The following is an 18439-nucleotide window of genomic DNA, read 5'->3' as shown; positions in this document are numbered from 1 at the left end:
TGAGAGTAAAAACAAAGGCTTGACACCAACATATAGAAAGTAGAAAGCGATATAAGCTTGCTGAAGAATCAGTAAACCGTCCAGATTGGTTCACCCGAGCTGTCTGTGTCCATTCCCTTCGTGCCGATACCAGCCCTCCTTCGGGGCACCCCTGGACCGGTCGGAGAGGGACTCTGGCAGGGGAGGAAGGAGGGTGGGAAGGTGGGTGGGTTGAAGGGTGGTCACAGGGTCACTCTCATGGTAGATAAACTTTCAGATGGGCTCTAACTCTCTTCTGTCTCCCCAAATCCTGAGCCAGTTCCCAAAACTTTATTGATACCTTAAACCCACCCATAAATGCCAACCTGGGGCCGCTCCCCAGGACCCATCCTGAGTGATGGAGAGGAGCCCAAGACCAAGGCAGGATCCCCAGTTTTCCAACCCAACTCTGCCATTGCATGGTCTTGGGTCTGGCACCAGTTTCCCATCCACACTGTGAGCATTCAGTGTAGCTTTGTTCTGTCCCCTGGTGAGTCCACCACCGATGCACAGCCAGGAGGGATCCCTCCAGGGCAGGACCAGGTCATCCCTACTTCCTGGAAGGCTGACTCCTTTTCTCCCTGAGAGATCCCTATTCACCCTTCAGCTCGACATCACCTCTGAGAAGTCCCTGTCCCACTCTGTCTCAGAGAGACAGAGACAGACACTCAGGATCAGACAACTCATTGAGACAGGTACTGAAAAGCAGAGAGGGAGAGGGAAGTAGAGGACAGAGGAGGGGACATAAGGAGGTCGAGGCAGAGGTGAAGGAGGCAGGACAAGACACAGGGGCTTCCCAGGCCAACCAGGTAAATCTGGGACGCAAAGCCACAGTGACTAGGCCCCGAGTCCCTCGCCCCCCCAGGAGCCCGGGACTGGAGCCGGCGAGGGTCCCACAAACAGAGGCCAGTCAGCCCCTGCGTGACTGGGGAGGAAACCAGCGGGGACGTGCTGAGACAGAGCAGTGGTTTATTGCAAGCTCACAACTCTCCACTGAGGCCAGAGCTCTCTTCGAAGCGGAGTCCTGTGGCCAGCCCCAGGCTGGAGGCAGAGCTGTGGGGCCAGAGCACCTGGGTGGCTCCGGTGGGTAAGGGACACTAATACTGTCACCGAAACAGGCTAGAGACTGGGAGGGAAACTGAGGCAGAGTGGGCGGGTGTATAGACTCCAGCAGTTAACAGGGAGGGAAGGAGGCCGTCTCTCAGCTTCAGGATGCCACAGTCAACGTAACAGCGTTCTGCAAGGAGCGACGGCTCTCTGTTAGACCAGCTGGGTCCTCGTGCCCAAGACCCCTGCCATGCTTCCGTCCCTGCGGCCACCTCTATGCTGTCCCCCTCATCCTGCCCTTGGCCCCGCGCCCTGGAGTTAACACTGAACCTGGAACACAGCAGGCACGCAGGAGCAAATGAATGAATGAATGAATGAATGAAAGAAATCTAGTGTGGGAGAGGGCACCAACTTTTGAACTGAAGTCAAGAGACCCAAGTTCAAGTGCCATTTTTCCTGCTAATTCTGTATGGCCGTGGGCCAGAAATCTGACATCCTGAGAAACAGGTCCATAACTCCCGACTCTGCCCCCCTCCCACAGCCATTCCGAGACTCAGCGATGAAAAGGAGTGCGAGGCCATGTTGCTATTCAGCAAGGAAACGTGTCATGTCTGCTAACTGTGCCTGCCACAGCCCCAGGGTAAAGGAGAGACAGGACGTGTGTTGGCTACCCCAGGGCCAGGGAGCTGCGGCTCTGTGAGTCAGTCTGAGAGTCCATCCTATAGGTCAGACCCGTGTCTGAATTCAACGGGAAAGGACTCCGTGACTGACTAACAGTGTCACAGAGTAGGAGGGGGTGTAGGACATGCCATATGTTTGCTGTTCCCAGGTGCAGTGTTCGCAAGGCCCTGCCGCCCCTTAGAAAACGGTACAGAGACAGACCAGATGCTGAGGCAGGGCACTGCCCTCAGGAGTTTTAAGCAAGGCTCTCCAGAGACAAGCTTAAACCCGTCCAGGCCACCCCTGCATGGGACACTCACCTCTATGATGTCCAGGGCTGCGTTGGCAAAATTGACATTGAGAACCTTAGGCAGGGGAATTCCAACATCCAGGTCCACTGCAAAAAGGAAATGGTTGAAAGCAAAGGTACTTGGCGGGCTGGGACCAGTTTCCTTAAGCCAGCCACTTCTGTTCTTGGGGACTCAGTTTCCCTTACTGGCAGACTCATAGCCATCCTACTAAACCCAAACAAAAATGCTCCTTTTCTGTATCTATATCATCAGTGGCTCCCCTCAAGTTTCTGTCAGCCCCCTGCACACTCTGAGTCAACCATATTCCTTTTTCTTTAGTTCTTTAAATGTTTATTTATTTTTGAGAGAGAGAGAGAGAGACAGAGTGGGAGCAGGGGAGGGGCAGACAGAGGGAGACACAGAATCTGAAGGAGGCTCCAGGCTCTGAGCTGTCAGCACAGAGCCTGACGCAGGGCTTGAACCCATGAACCATGAGATCATGACCTGAGCCGAAGTTGGACGCTCAACCGACTGAGCTACCCAGGCGCCCCTGACTCATCTATATTCTAACCACTTGTTTATATGACTATTTCTCTCTGGATTGTGAGCTTGAGGACAGGACACTGGTCAGAGAGCTCCTGGGGCCCAGAGTCTGATGTGATGGAGGTACTATTCAATGTGGTTTGAAATGGAACAATGCTGCCTCTGTTTCTGCATCTTAGAGATGGGGATCAACCCCTCTCCAGCCTCAGTGTCTCTGTAAGAGCAATGGACAATCCTGAGTTCAGACACTCCACGTTTCCAAGAAGGTAGCAAAGTCTGCCCATACCATTGAGCTTCGGCACATAGGCTGCCCGGACCACATCACTGAGCCATTCTTCTAAACGGGACACCTGCAACAGAGACCGGGTGGCTGGGAGGTGTGGCTTCTCAGGGAGCAGCCCAGCCCTCCCCAGGGACGGAATCCAGAGGTTCGGCTGGGGTTCCCCAAAGCCTGAACACCTAGTTCCTGGAGGGCACAGGGCTCACTGGGATGGCTGTCTATCAATGTCCCCAAAGGGGACTCTGATTTAGGACAGCTTCACACAGGCCCCATGAGCTTGGAAAAGTTGCATTCTTCGAAGAAGGGTCTGTGGGGCCTGAAAGGGGGCAGTGCCGGGGAAAGAGAGCAGAAAACGTGCCCAGTTTCCATGCCCAACTCTAATAGAACTCTGAGTGGTCTGCTCTTAGGTTCTTATTCATTTAGGGGCCCTTAGAATGTTCTAGAACCTGAGACCATTGAGAGACTCTGAGAAGCAGGACACTAAGGGTTCTGTGGTGCTACTAAATGCTAGAACTTTCTGAGATCCAGAAGGAACATTATTACTTGCGTGAAGTTCCAGAATTTTGAACCCTTGTGAGATTCTAGATGTTGACAACTTTGTGAACTTCCAAGACTTTGGAAGACGATGAGATTCACTTTCCTAAGAAGATGACTCTCTCACACACACAGATACGCACCGGCACACCTGCTCTGATGCTGGGCCACTCTGGCCTGCTGGGGCAGAGCCCACACTGAGGCCAGCTCCGTCATACGACCCAGGACTCATCCTGCCCCTTTCCACCCCCCACTTTCCTTCCCACCGGCACTCTGCTCACTCTCCCAGGAACTTACATCAAAGGCGTGGGTAAAGGAGGAGGCCAGCTTGACACTGAGCCTGGTGGAGAGAAGAGAGATGTTGAGGGGCCCCAGCTCCCACCACACCCCCTGTCCACCCTACTGCCAGCATGCCCCACTCCTAGCTCTCCAGGATCGGGAAATAGGGTGACACCCCCCAGGTTTGCCTCTATCCAGCCTTGACTCGGAGACTCAGTTTTCCCACCTGTAAAATGGACCTGAAGGGATCTAACTTCCTTCTGAGATATCATGACTGCCCTCTCGGACGTTCTGGCCCTGGAGTCTTGGTGTCACTCCCAGCTGGCCCTGGCCCAGTGGCTGAACCCCTCGAAGCAGCGGCCCTCCCACAGACCAAGCACTGGACACAGGGTTCCCCGCATCCAGCATGCGAGCACTAGAGGCAGCAAGGCCTATAGATCTCCGCTAACCCAAATGCAGGGCCAGGGCCAGGGCCTGGACGCACCCCTCTATTTCCTGAAGCCTGAGGCACAGACTGCCACCAAGAAGGGAGGCGAACCCAGGCAGTGGCCAAGGTTAGAAATGGGGTGGTAATGGAGCCTTGCAGGGGGGTCAGGTGAGCACTGGGTGCCGACGGCTCGGAACAGGCATGTCTCAGAAGCCACTGGGAGATCCCCCGAATCCAGGGGAGGGACAGGCAGGTCCCCAGGGCCTCAGGCCATGGTAACAGCCCTGGGCCTGGAGGGTGGGAAGCCCAGACCGCAGACGGGCTTCCAGGGACAATCCACTGTGCAAGCCTGGGCTTTGCCAACTGCAAAGTACTGTGCACATGCCAGGAGGGACTGTCCTCAACATCAGCGTCTTGGCTATTATGACTACCACGGGGCCTAGTCACCACGGGGGGCAGCGATGAGAGAAGTAAGCGTCCACATGAATAGCAAAGCATGTCAGTTATCTCTGTGGCCAGCCGCTGCGGCTGCTAACTCAGAAGTTCGGACTCCATGTCCCGGCAGCAGGTTTATCTCCCAAGGTCAGATTTTGAGCAGGTGCGATGGAAGACGCCTGCTCTGGACTGAGCCTCTGTTGTCTCATCTGTAAAATGGGCTAACACCAACCCCTCCCTGGCAGGTCCTGGGGGCAAGGAAGATGCTGGTAATTTAGTTGATGCTCAGTGAATGGGAGGTGGTTCTGGGGGGTGGGGTCCCTCATTCTTATTCCCAAAGACAAGGCCCCAGACCCCATGTTACCGTTCCAGGGATAGTGAGAGGTGCAGCTTGGTAGCGGAGGGGGCCAGCTGGGCATTTAAAGTCAGAACCTGCATGGCAAAAGCAGGCAGAGGTCACCCACGGATTCAGCGGGAGGGGCTTGAGAGCAGGTCCCCTTGGGCCATCAGGGGACCCAGCCGTTCCCTCCACGATTCCTTACTGCCACCCTACTGTGCGTTAGGGCCCATGCTGGGCTCCGAGGAGGTAACTCAAAGGTTCTGGTGTTCACGTTCTGAGAGTGACTGATTCTGTACGAGAGGAGGCTCTGGGCCTCCAGGGGCTTGGAGAGACCCTCCATCCAGACTACAACCAGGAAAGGGGTCCCCAGCGAGGTGACGCCTGGACTAAATCTTGAAAAATGAAGCCAAGTGTGGGGGAGGGGGCCAGCACTGCAGGTGGTGGGGAGCTGGGACCTGGTAGCCCCTAGTAACTGTGGCTTAGGAAGAAGGAAAGGCAGAGGATGAGGCCGGAGGGCACTGAGTGCCAGGCAAAGGGGCTTGGTCCTGGTGGGGGTGCAGAGAGTGAGCAGGGGAGGGCCCTGCCTCTGCCCAGAGGTGCCTTTGGGAAAACTAGTGGAGGTGGAGGGCCAGGAGGAAGCCCAAGGGTCATCCGAGAGAGTCTGAGCACAGAGAGGCTGAGCAGATGGGGAGTCTTCCCTGAGACCCGAGGACAGCAGGGCAGACAGGAATTGGGCCAGGACAGGGTGTGATGATGGAGCAGGCAGGAGTCTAAGCGGGCACCTGGGGCTCCGCCCTGGTGACAACAGTGCCGGGGGCGGGGGGGACTTCTGGTGCTGTGCCATGAGGGGACCACGCAGAGGTCAGGGGGAAGGCACCCCCGGAGTCCTGCCGAGGGCCAGAGGGCAGCCCCGCTCAGAGCCCGGGGACCAGGCTCCCACCCCTCGGCCACTCACTGTGTTCAGCTCCAAGAGGGCTTCTGGGGTCCCTTTAGGGCGATAGAACAGCACATGGATGTTAGCTGGGATAGACACTGTGGCCTTCTTTTTCTGGAGCGTGACTGAGGTTGCCTCTTTCACTCGAACGGAGAGCAGGAGCTGCTGGCCTGGGGGCAACTTTCCCAGGGCCTGGAGAGAGCAAGGGTCAGGCGGGGGTGGGGGGGCACAAGGGCAGCTTCCATGCCCCAATAATAGACTGTCATCACACACTCACTGAGCACATAATGGGCACTGGACACCATGCTGGGTGCTAAGGTTACAGACTGAACCCAGACAGTCCTGCTCCTGGCCCCCTGAGGCTGACATTCAAGGGGGGAGACATCAACCCATAGAACAGCTGAATCAGACTCCCACCTCACAGCCAAAATCCCCTGCAAGATCCACAGGCTGTACACGACCCATCCTTTGCCCTCCTCTCCATCTTACCTCCAACCACTGGCCCCTCGTTCCCCTCTCCAGACTCACTAGCCACTCTGCTGTTCCTCCAGCTTGCTAGGCACACTCCTACCCCAGGGCCTTTGCACTTACTGTTTCCTCTGCTGAAAATGTCTTCCCCAGATACTTGCATGCTTCCCTCCCTCAGCTCCTTCAGCCCATTGTTCAAATGGCACCTCGGTGAGGCCTTTGCAGAGCACCCTGCTTAAAAGCACCACCCCCACCTTCCTAATCTGCCTTCACTGCTCCATTCACTTCCACCCTCTGATACCATGTTTATTCTACTTATTCATTTGTTCAATGTCGGTCACCCTCACCAGGATGGCAGCTCCTAAAGCACAGAAGCTTTTGTCTGCTTTTTGTCTTTTGCTCCTTCTGTGTGCCCAGCACTCAGCACAGAGCCTGGGATGTAGTAGATTCTCAGTGAACAGTAGTTGACTGACTGACTGAATCACATGCTCGGGAGACTCCAAGTTTCATAACTATGATGTCATAGAATTACAGAAGTGCTGGGAACCAGGAATCACAGAAGCTTAGAGTCACTTGAATACTGGAGCTTGGGGACCAACCCAAGCCCAGACTCCCAGAGTTGCAGGGTCATAAGGACAGGGAGTCACCAGATTCAATCCTAATGTGTCCGCAGGTTCTGAAGCCGTGGAAGCAGATTGAGAGCAGGGGCCCTGGGGCTCTGATGCTGTGAACACAACAGCTGCAGGCTCCAGAGACAGGCTCAGCCTCCTTGAGCCGGAGGGACACGGCCCGGCTCACTGTGGGCATGGCCCCCATTCCTGCCACCTCTGCTGCCCCAAGTCCTTCTCCATCTCACAATTCCTGCTCTCAGGAGGTTCCTCTGAATGTCTAGCCCCATCTCTTCCTTTGCCTAAGACTCCTATGCCCTTTGGCCAAGGACTCCAAGAAGCAGAGGCGTCTACCATGTCCACCAAGGCTGATCTGAATCACCACCACCAAGGATTCAGTTTGTCCTCTGTGTCCCCAAACTCAGCCACCCTCTCCATCTTCCCCAGTAGAATCTCAGACCTTCTGAGCCTCATCCCAACCTCTATCAGAATCTGCTATTACATCAGGACCTTGTAGCAGTCATTTCAACTTCAGTATGACTTCAGATTATCCCACAGCTAGCAAGTGGCCGGTCCAGCCCTAGCTCAACAGTCAGGAAAGCTGAAGCCAGGCCCTGATGTCACACACTGATTGATGTGCACTAGTCAAACCTCTCTGAGTCCTCTCCTGTCCCTTCCCTCCTCCAGGCCAGCCCCCAGAGTCTTCTCCCTGGGGGCAGAGAAGACTGAGACCAAGAGGAAGTTGGGCAGTTGGACAGAGGGGAAGCCTCTCCTGTTTTTGAGGACAAATACTCAGTTGACTTCTGGGCAGTGAAACTCTGATCCTTCCCTCTCCAGGCAAACATCTGCTGCAGGGAAGTTTAAGTGTAAGTGACTCAGGGGGGCCTGGGTGGCTCAGTCGGTTAAGCGTCTGGCTTCGGCTCAGGTCATGATCTCACAGTTTGTGGGTTCGAGCCCCGCGTCGGGCTCTGTGCTGACAGCTAGCTCAGAGCCTGGAGCCTGTCTTTGGATTCTGTGTCTCACTCTCTCTCTGGCCCTCCCCTGCTCACACTGTCTCTGTCTCTCAAAAATAAATAGAAACCATTAAGAAAAAGTGTAAGCGACTCAAACTTGAGTGGGAATTTGGACTTGACATTCAGTTGCAGCTGTTTGGGGAGTGGTATTGGGAACAACTCCTGAGCTCTCTCAGGGTCATTGGGAAAGAGCTACAATGACCAAAGCCCATGAGAGGGCCACTCACCTCCGGGACCAAAGCCGCCAGGTCCGTAGTTGTAAATGGCACGTTGCTGGAAACCTGGACCCAAGGCCAAATGGGGTGTAGAGCGAACACGGGGACAAGACAGAAATTCTTCAGCACACATGAAGCAGTTTTGGCCCCACCTCACCCCACCCCTGCCAATCACACACACACAACCCTACACACCCTCATGTTCCTCCTATTGGCCAATGATGAGTGTTACTACTCGCCAGGCACATGCCAAAGGTTTTGTGGGCCTTTGCTCATTTTAGCATCTATCACATTAGCTCAGAGAGGTAGGTGTGATGACTGCTCCCATTTTATTTATTTATTTATTTATTTATTTATTTATTTAATGTTTTATTTATTTTTGATACAGAGAGAGACAGAGTATGAGAGGGGGAGGGTCAGAGAGAGAGGGAGACACAGAACCGGAAGCAGGCTCCAGGCTCTGAGCTAGCGGTCAGCACAGAGCCTGACACGGGGCTCGAACCCACCAACGTGAGCTCTGACCTGAGCCGAAGCCGGAGGCTTAACTGACTGAGCCACCCAGGCGCCCCGACTGCTCCCATTTTACAGATGGGAAGCCCGATGGTACTGCCCAAGGTCATAAGCTGGTGACCGTGCTTCAGGATTTGACCTGGGCAGGCTAACTCCAGAACTTTTAAACCCCTCTGCCAGGGCTCACAGTCTGAAAGTCCAGGGATCTGGCCCCAGACATTTCTGCCCTTTATCCAGTGTTTCCAAAAACTATGAATTTGTTTCCAGTGTTTACAAATCAAGAAATTTCATACAGACTTGCCAGGCTCTGGCTAAAAATTTGGAAAACCTGGTCACACTGGTCCCATACCCCATCCCTTTGGGGAAGCTGAGTGGCAGCTGCCAGAGAAATGGGGCGCAGGCCCCCTTAGTCCACTAGTCCCATCAGGCCTGCTTTCACCGGTGATGGACAGGTCCCAGCCCTGATGTTTGAGGTCCTACTTCTTAAAACATGCCCATTCGCACAAGATAAATATACAAACACATTCTCTCCTGGTCAGAGGATTCCCAGGCACTCACCCAACACACAGCCGTCACCCATGGGGGTGGACAGCACCAGGACAGAGCCACTAAGGTCCCTTTCTCCTGCCACCCGCACACCCACAAGCTGCTCAGACACACACATTCTCACACTCAGAGTCTCTCCCCGGCCTTCCCAGTCTCCTCTCCGCAGCTGGAAGACACCTGCCTCCCGGCTCAGGGCCCTATGCCCACCTCCCATAGGCCTTGACAGTGCTCTCTGGACTCCCACCTTCAAGAACTGAGTGATCAACCCTTGCTCCCTTCGGCCAAAGCTGCAGGCAAGGGGCCCCAGGTGACTCAGACTCACTGCCTTTGGAAAGGGTGAGACTAAAAAAAAATGTCTCTGAGTGGGGCTCCTGGAGGTTGGGCCTTCCAGACGTCTGTTAGGGTATGAGAAGGGCCAGAATGGAAGCAGAGAGGTCTGAGAAGCTTTAGAACAAATGTCCAAGTGACTTTTGGTATAGTCCAGCCCTAATTTTCTTCTCTCCAATTCAAGTCTGCTCTTGAGAAAGCAGTGGAAGTGTTAGCCACTCACACGTTAGTATAAAATTGGGCTCTGACTCCAGAAGGACTCATATGTCACAGGGACGGAACACTAGCTACATTTCATATGTTAGTCCTGACCAATTGAAGGTCACTCCCTGGAGTGCCATGTTGAGAAGGATTCAGAGGTCCATTCCGATTTTGCCAAGAAGAAAGCCATTGTCGATTAGTGATGTCAGCCACAAGGACAAGAGTGGGCATAGGCATGCTCTAAACTGTCCAACCCTCTCCAGCTACAGAGAAGGAGGCGAGTCGAGGCTGACGAATGATGGCATGACTGGCTCGTCACGAGCACCATGGAGCCGCTGTGGGGCGGGCACCACACTCACCAGCTCAGAGGTGATGTCTATGTCAAGGGCACCAGTGGTCTGCAGGAGCCCAAACACGGTGTCGAACAGGTACAGAGGCACAACGACCTGGGACGTGTGGTCCTCCTTGGGCGGCACTTTGATGGGTTTCGGGGGCTTGGGGAAGTCGATGACGTCACCAGCTACGCTCTTCACAATGGGCTGTACGGGAGGAGACGGACGGCCCGTCCACCCTCACTTGGAGCCCGCGTCCCCTCCACGGCCTCCACCAGCACCCCAGCACACCCCCAGCAGTGGGCAGGCCTTGGCAGGCACTCACGTTGATATCCAGCTCTATGTACTGGTTAGAGATGAGAGGCAGCGTGGCCAGAGTAAATTCCACGGACCCAAGAGCCCCAATGGGCACCAGGCCTGCATGGGGAGGGGAGGAGGGAGACAGACACCATGAACCCAGCCCCCAGTAATAATGGGCCCAACTTCTATTGATTGAGTGTCTGGCCTTCCACTAAGCATCCACTTGAACACTATGATCAGCCCCGTTTTATAGATAAGGAAACTGAGGCTCAAGGAGAGGAAGTCACCCACCCAAGGTCACACTAGCCACAGTGTGGCAAAGTGAGGGTTTCTGTTTTCCAGAGCTAGTGCCACTAACTACGACATTGTCCTGCGTCTGCCACATAATGCCACATACAGAGACATAGGTGCCGCTAGGGGGCTTTGGTATTCTTCAGAGGCATCCATGCCTCCCTAAGGCTCAGAGAGACTGGGGACCATTGTGGCTGTGGGACTCTGGGCTCCTGACTTAGCTCTGGACCTCAGTCATCTTGTCTGTCCAGATAATAATAATATCTGCCTCGTGCTTTGGAGGGGGCCAGACACACCATCAGTGCTGTCCCTGGCGGGGAGAGACCCAGATGGCGTGGGGCAACTGGCCTCCGCCCAGAACCCCACCATCAAACCTCATCCATCTGCAGAGGGAGTGAAAGGTCCCAGGATTCTGCCCCTTCCTGCCTCCCTTGGCACCCCCATCCATGGGGGTGGCAGGAGGGAGGGTAGGAGAAGGGGCAAGGAGGAGGGGCTGGGCCCCAGCTTACTCAGTGCGGTCCCCAGGAGCTCATTCACCACGTTCAGCACGCTGTCCACCATGGGGCACAGCTGTGTCCAGAAGAGACAGGTGTTACAAGAAAATAGAAGTGGCCTCAGCCCAGTGCAGGGGACAGCTACGTTTTCTCTAAATGATTTGCTCTGTGGTCCTGGGGACCAAGGCAAGTCAGAACACACAGACAGATTGGGGGACACACAGGTGGGAGGCAAGGAGGGGCTGGAACCTGAAGTGTCTGAGAGCGGGGTGGGTGGTCCTGTTACGTGGGCCCCCTCAGAAAACCTGGGAGGATGCCGAGGGAACGGAGGAGGCCCTGTTCAAAGGCCAGCTGGGTGGGAGACACAGTCCTCCCCATGGAGCAAAGACGGCTCTCCCCTCTGAGGTCTCGGGCCCCTCCCGCTGTGCAGGTGCACACTGGACAACCTAGGATTCAGACACTGAGGAAAGGCCACCCCAGAGAGTCAGGCCTGGGCTCCGGGGCGTCCGCAGCACACACTACACCACTGCATGCTCATTGGGCTCTGAGGACAGAGGGACAGTGGCCCGGCTTCCAGAATCCTGGGTCTGGAAGTCACAGAATCTGAGTTCACTGGAGCAGGAACCCCAGAGTGACCCAGACCAGCCCTTTCATTCTACAGCTGGGATGGGAGAAGAAAGTTGAACAGCCCAAGGTCACAGAGAGACAAGAGAGGCTGCCTTTTCATTACACGCAGGGCCCCCAACTCCATGGCATCCAGGGCCAGGCATGGCACAGAAACGGGAGACCAGAGGGGCTGTGCCAGGTGGGAGGAGCTCCCTGCGGGCGCCAGCAGGTGTCCCCTGCAGCGTGTGTCACCTGCGACCCCGGTGGCCGGCTGCACCAGAGAAGCCAGAAATTGGATTCTTATGAGAAACCTCCAGTCTCCAAATGCTAGTAAGTAGCTCTTGTTTTTAAGACCTCTTAGAGCTACACAAATCCTGCCCTGCAGTCCGTGGTCCTGGAGACCCCAGTTAGGGGCAGCAATAAACGCACCCACTCCCCCTAGTTGAAATCCACCTGAAATGGGCCTGGGTCAAGGTCCTTGCTGCTGGGATCGTCCCTTCTCCCCCCGAACTTTGTTCCCGATTGGCCTCTTGCCAGGGCAGGCGTTCCAACCACAGGTTCCCACAGCTCTTCTTCACAAGGACTCACAAGAGAGGTCCTGCTGGAACTGTGGGCCGGGAGGTCTGGCGCCCTTTGCTGGCTGTGTGACCCCAGCAAGACCGTCCCCTCACCGGTCTCAGGGAAAGAGGGCTTTGGACAGCTTAAGGTGTGGCTCAGGTCCCTGGAGGAAACCGGGACGGCTGGGGCAGGCCATGCACACGCATCTGGAGCAGCTTTATTATGACACTCTTAACTTTCGATGTATTGATACATGTGTATGCGGTTTCCTGACTATGTTTGCCGCACCCAGGGCTCAATTTTGATTCAGTTTAAAACTGAATGACTCAATTTTAATCCGAAGTTGGATTAAAGAAAACTATAGGGGCGCCTGGGTGGCTCAGTCGGTTAGGTGTCCAACTCAATTTTGGCTCAAGTCATGACCTCATGGTTTGTGAGATCAAGCCCCGAGTCAGGCTCTGCACTGACAGTGTGGAGCCTGCTTGGGATTCTCTCTCTCCCTCCCTCTCTGCCCCTCTCCTGCTTTCTCTTTCTCTCTCTCAAAATAAATAAACTTTAAAAAAACAAAGAAAGAAAACTATAAAGTCAATAAAAACACGGGAGGTGAAGACAGCAGGGGGCAAGAAAGGGGCATGGATTTGGGAGCAGGGGACTCGGGCCATCAGGAGCTGTAAAGTCAGGGTCCAGAAGTCTGGGGACGGATCATGTCCGGCCGCCTCCAGACTGGCCGGCGGCACCTGGGACACTGATGGGCAGACCAGGATGGGATTACCCAGTGGGCGTGGAAGGGAGGAACGGCCTAATCCTGCCTGGCGCCCAGATTTATTCAAAGCCGGGAAAGGAGAGGCATAGTCATGGGGCGGGCCATGCCTGGCCTGTGGCCCCCACACACTCACCAATCCTGGCAGCACCTTGAAGAGTGTCTGCTCCACGACCCCAAAGAGCGGTGCGGGCAGCAGCCTGGGCAGAGAGAGAAGTGTGAGGGTGTGGCCACCACACGGGGACGGCACCAACTGGGATGACAAGGCAGAGTGGGGGTGACTTCCGTTGCCCCACCCGTACAATGCCACCTTAAAGAATTGTTGCTGCCGAGATTTAGTGGGAGTGTGCCCATGTCTGGTATACAGTCTGTGCTCCATAAATGTCTGTTCCCTGTGTCTCCTCCAACATTTACAGACAAGTGACATTTGGGTCCAGAACAATACCTGGCTTCGAGTGGGGGCTCAATAAATATCTATTGAGTGAATGAAATGAGTCTTAGTCGAATGAATGAATGACTGAATGAATAAGAGGATGCATGGAGGGAGTTCAGGTCTGTGTGGATACTAGGGGGGTCTGGCAAGTGAGGGGGGGCAATCACAAAACCACAACCACAGGTCGCCAACACTGTCCAGGCTCTACTTCCTCCAAGTAGCCCAGAGGAGCAGGACAGAGCCACTGCGATTTACAGAGCCCAAAGACCCCACCTAGAAACCCTGGAAAGCCCTTCCGGAGACACAGGCAAGCCTGGCTCCCCCTACTCCTGGGAGCCAACACAGAGCTCTCTGATGACCTCTCACTGCTCAGAGCCACCCAACAAAGATGGGCTGGGAGTGTGGGAATCAGCCTGGAATGTAAACTCATGGGGAGCACAAAGTGTGAGGCAGAGGATGGGTAGGTGTCCCGCGGGGTGGGGGGCGGTGCAGGGCCGGGGGGAAAAACCTTGGATAGGAGTCCAGAGACCAGACCGTGCCTATCCTTGCCACAATCTGTGTGTGACCTCTGACAAGTCTCTTGCCCTCTTTGGGCCTCAGTTGCCTCATAGAGGTGATGTTCAACACAGGTGTAGGGAAGGCCACCGTGTCTTGAACAGTTGGGGAAAGAGATGGATGCCAGAGTCTTCTAGGGTCACACAGCAAGTCGGGGCAGAGCCGGGTCTCTGACGTGCTGAGCTGGGGAACTGAGATGGCCAGGGTCTGCTCTATCTGGGAGAGGGGACAACAGGATCTCGCGCCAGGGTGGCTGGGGCAGAGAAGGGGGCACTCAGGAGTGGGTGATACTAGCTAGGGGCTGGGCCGTACTCCCTGTCCATGGTGGGACTCAGTCTGCGGGTCCGCGAAGCGGGTTGAACGAGCTGGACCGAAGGGAAGCTGGGTGAGATCAGGCCCCGCCCAGCCAGGCAGAGAGAGAGACCCAGGAGACGTCCCAGTGCGCTGCGCGCTCCCGAGAGGAGCCCCCCCACCCCCATCCCCTGTCCTGCCCTCGTCCAGGCGGAAGCCGCCCACTGCGGCTCGAGCCCAGGGACTCACCCCGAGAGCAGGCTGATGTGGCCCAGGAGCGTGCTGCAGCGCTTGAGGACGAGCATGGGCGTGCCCCGAGAGCTCACGCCCAACGCCACCCGCGACGACACGTTCACCTCCGCGGCCAGCTGCAGGAGGCCCCCCAGGGGCCTGCGAGACCGGGTGCTGGGGGCGTGGCCAGGCTGCAGGCCCGCCTTGGCCACGCCCCCCGGGGCTGCGTGGTGTGGTGGCCCTGGGAGCCGGCTAGTCCTGTTACTCACTGCCTCCCTGCCCCATTTTTCACATTCCTACATCCTCTTCTCCCACCTCCTCGAGTGAGTCCTTCGCCAAGGGGCGGGGGTCTCCAGAGAGAATGAAGGGAGTCGCCAGGGAGCAGTGTGATGGCGGTCCCCCGGGAGGGGTAATGGGGTGGGATCCAGGAAGGGACCAGTATGGTGGGAGCCCCTTGGACAGAAAGTAGGGTGGGAGGAAACGGTGGTGTCTGTGAGATGGGGTTGAGACCCCTACAACAGAGTAGGGGTCCCCAATGGAGCAGGGGACTGGGGTGGGGGGCAGTCAGGTGGAGGTTCCCAGGAGCACACTCACCCCGAGCCATGCAGGCCCACCTTGGTGTGCAGGCTCAGCTGCACCCCAAACCCAGGCAGCAACTTCAGCGACACCTTTGGCAGTGTGAGCTCCTCAATCTTCAGCCTGTGACGGGAGTCAAGGGGAGGCCCACTCACTCCCCGGCACCCCCCCCACCGTGTCAGTCCCTTAGTGCCTGGACCATCTGAGACCAAGTGGTGCCTAGACCTCTGTGGGGTGTATCCCACATCCCATCTGTAACCCATAAATCCAACCGTATGCCCAATTACTTCACCTCTCTGGGTCTCAGTTTCTTCATCTGTAAACTGGGGCAATACTAGCACCCACCTCCAATGTAGCAAAGACAAGTGAGTTGATGGGGGTGCTGAAGCTTGTCCAGTATGTGTTCAATACCATCCTCCTCATTAGAGGCTCAGTGAATTAAAGTGCTCTCCCCACCCTGGTCCCATGGCTTCAGTCCTGGTTCAGTCTCTGACCGGGACCATCGTCTCCCTGCTCCCATCTCCAGGCTCAGGCACATACAACTCAGGTGGCCTCTTGAGCACAGCTCCTCACAGTTCATTGTGTTCTCTGTCTTCTGGGCCTCTGCCCCGGCTGCTCCTTCTGTCTAGAACAACTTTCCTTTGACTTTCCTTCCACTCTGCATCCACCTGCAGCTAACTAACTCCTCCCGCCTATCCAGCTTGACCTTCCCCTGATTCAGACCATGGAATGGTTCCCGCCCACCTGGGGCAGCCCTCAGGGCCTGTGATTAAATACCCCCACTTCCACCACCACCCTTGGGCTTGGTGAGCTTGGGCAGGTCCTCAATCTCACCTGCTAAAAGTCATTGATAACACCTGCTAAAAGCCATTGATACCAGTCATACCTCTGGATTCAGTGGGATAATCCATTTACAGTGTTCAGCACAGGGCTGGTTACACAGAAAACCCTGGCCAAGTGGTGATTAAGTTATAAACATTAGCTATTATGTGATTTCATTCATTCATTCAAAAATATTTTTGAACGTCTATTTTTTTTAATTTTTATGTTTTTTAAAATTTATTTTTGAGAGAAAGAGAGAGACAGCGTGAGCAGGGGAGGGTCGGAGAGAGAGCAAGACACAGAATCCGAAGCAGACTCCAGACTCTGAGCTGTCAGCACAGAGCCCAGTGCAGGACCCGAACCCATGAACTGTGAGATCATGACCTGAGTCGAAGTCGGATGATTAACCGACTGAGCAACCCAGGCATCCCTGAACATCTATTATGTATCAAACACTATTAATGATCTTGGGGATACGGCAATGAACAGGCCAGACAAAAGCCTTACCCTTCCTGGGGTTTATAACCTAGCAGGGGAGGGAAAACAAACCAGTAATACTAGGGTGTGCAGGGGAGTGAAGCGTCTTCTGGAGAACTTGAAGGCAGGGGAGGGGAAAAGGAGGGGTTGGTCAGAACAGGGCTCTTTGGAATAAATGCCCAAAGGAGGGAGCCGTGCAGATAACTACATTAGCCCAGAGAGACTTGGCAACCGGCCCTAGGTCACACAGTGAGTAACTGGAGTCAGCCCCAGAACTGGAACCGTCCACCACATGGACTCGTTGCCATTTCTGTGTTCCCTGATATATACTAGACTCATTATTTTCTGACTCAGGCCCGGGGACTCCCTATGCAAACCTCCCCACATCTCCCCCACTGCCTGCCAACATATTGAAGACAATTTCTCCTCTCTTCCCTGAAGCAAAAAATAACAAATAAAAAGACCAGCCTTCTTGTAGGGCACATAGTATGCAGCCAGTTGAGAGGCCACAGTGTGAGGACTCACCCAGAAAGCTCTTCCACAACGCCAAAAATCCCTCCATAGCTCAGCAGGCCGCCTCCTCCAAGCAGTCCTCCGGAGCCCAGGAGGCCCTGGTTCACGGATGTGACTGTCCCCAGCACATTCTGCAAAATGGGCCCTCCGACCAGCGAGTTCTGGATGGCTGCAGGGAGGGTTGAGGGAGGAAAGTTCATTTTACTGACGGGGGGAGTAGGGCCCAAAAAAGGGCAGAGACTTGCCCAAAGTCATCCAGCAGATCGGGTTTGGGGCCGATAGTATGACTAGAGCCCCTTGACCCTGGGCCACCTTGTAGCACTAAAAGAAAGGGCAAAAGCAAAGGAGCAAGCACAAGGGCTTGGCCAAGATGGAGGAGGTGACCTGTGCTCTCCCTGGGCACCCCTGTGGGCACCCCTGTCCCGGCTCTGTGGATTAGGAGAAAGGCAGGACAGAAGAGACCTCCTTGGGAAGGCAGGCCGGGTCGATTCCCTGAAACCTTTCCTAATCACAACTGCCCTGCTCTACTCCTGAGACTGTCACCCTGGGTCACTAGGTCCCAGAGCACCCAAGGCTCCAGGGTCGTTGAGTCCTCACCCTGGAAATGTGGGGCAGAGACCCTGGGCCGGCCAGCCTCCTCCTCTCCACCTCCTCCTTCCCACCCAGCCCCATCCCGGAGGTAGACACAGGGCCCCCAACAGGGCCAAAGCCTGCCTCACCCAGTCTTCCTCTCAGGAGAAGGTGAACTGATCACCCATGGGCGCTGGCAAGCAAACCTTTAGTCCCTGAGCCCTCTGAGCAAATGAGAAGCCAGCCTGTTTTCAGCACTTGCTGGAAGCAGCCGCTCTAGGCATACCCATGCGGGTGTCTACACCGCAGCTGGAGCCCTCACAGGCTGCCCACCTTGGGCTCACCTTTGCCAAGTTCATCCTTGTCGATCCGAGCGAGCGTGCCCACCGTCTCAAGGAGCCCCTGGCACGGAGTCGCCAGACCCCAGAGGAGAAGCAAGGACCACATGCCCAACATCATCGATGGCACACCTGTCGGGGGCAGAAGCAGAACTCTGAGGCATTCCTGGTGCTCCGTCGCCAGCCTGGGGCCCTCCGGCTGCCTGACCCGGCTCCATCCAGCCTCACTCCCAAGAAAGCAGCAGCTCACAACCCAGCCCTCTGCGTCCCCGGTGAATGTGGACCTGTTGGAGGGACAGTGACAGAGGGGCCTTCCTTTCCAGGACAGCAGAATGGGAGCTTTGTTTCCTGGACCTGCTTTCCCATTGGCTCATGAGGTCGTTTTGGAAGGTGTGGCTCATTGGGGACCCTCCATCAACATGCCCCATTTCTTTCCTCCTCCCTGGTCTCTATCCTTCCATGTTGGAAGGAATGAGAGGGAAGGTGAGAGCAGGGCTAATTTACTAGTTTCATAGCATGGCACTTGTCTTTAAGGAGTGACTGCTAATGTGGCCACACACCCATCTAACCCCTTGTGTAATCTCTGCTTAAACCGGCTCCCTGTTACCCTTGGAACA

At 55.5% G+C, this 18439-nt stretch overlaps 1 protein-coding gene across 1 annotated transcript; it reads right to left on the bottom strand.

Moving 5' to 3' along the window:
* Positions 1 to 967: 967 nt before the first annotated feature.
* BPIFB3 (BPI fold containing family B member 3) lies at positions 968 to 17946 on the bottom strand. Its single transcript, XM_029918059.1, has 15 exons — positions 17829 to 17946; positions 16927 to 17083; positions 15121 to 15225; positions 14545 to 14685; positions 13153 to 13216; positions 11108 to 11168; positions 10333 to 10424; positions 10035 to 10214; positions 8104 to 8157; positions 5809 to 5979; positions 4878 to 4945; positions 3670 to 3712; positions 2845 to 2908; positions 2046 to 2122; positions 968 to 1255 (listed from the first exon to the last, which is right to left on the bottom strand). Exons 1-15 carry the CDS (start codon positions 17941 to 17943, stop codon positions 1226 to 1228), a joined length of 1422 nt encoding a protein of 473 aa, XP_029773919.1. The 5' UTR covers positions 17944 to 17946; the 3' UTR covers positions 968 to 1225.
* Positions 17947 to 18439: the final 493 nt, after the last annotated feature.

This window comes from Suricata suricatta, chromosome 12 (assembly GCF_006229205.1).
Source record: "Suricata suricatta isolate VVHF042 chromosome 12, meerkat_22Aug2017_6uvM2_HiC, whole genome shotgun sequence".
In the NCBI taxonomy this organism is placed as follows: domain Eukaryota; kingdom Metazoa; phylum Chordata; class Mammalia; order Carnivora; family Herpestidae; genus Suricata; species Suricata suricatta.
Note: the sequence above shows the minus strand (reverse complement) of the source record. Positions and strands in the feature narration are given on the sequence as shown.

Bases quoted from the DNA above. Each gene is read 5' to 3' on its own strand.
- BPIFB3 (XM_029918059.1), bottom strand. From the start codon at position 17,943: ATGATGTTGGGCATGTGGTCCTTGCTTCTCCTCTGGGGTCTGGCGACT. The intron at 15,226-16,926 runs GTGAGTCCTCAC...CTCCCGTCACAG, and splicing joins GTTGTGGAAGAGCTTTCTGG to GCTGAAGATTGAGGAGCTCA. The intron at 4,946-5,808 runs GTGAGTGGCCGA...TTTGCCATGCAG, and splicing joins CCCTCTTGGAGCTGAACACA to GTTCTGACTTTAAATGCCCA.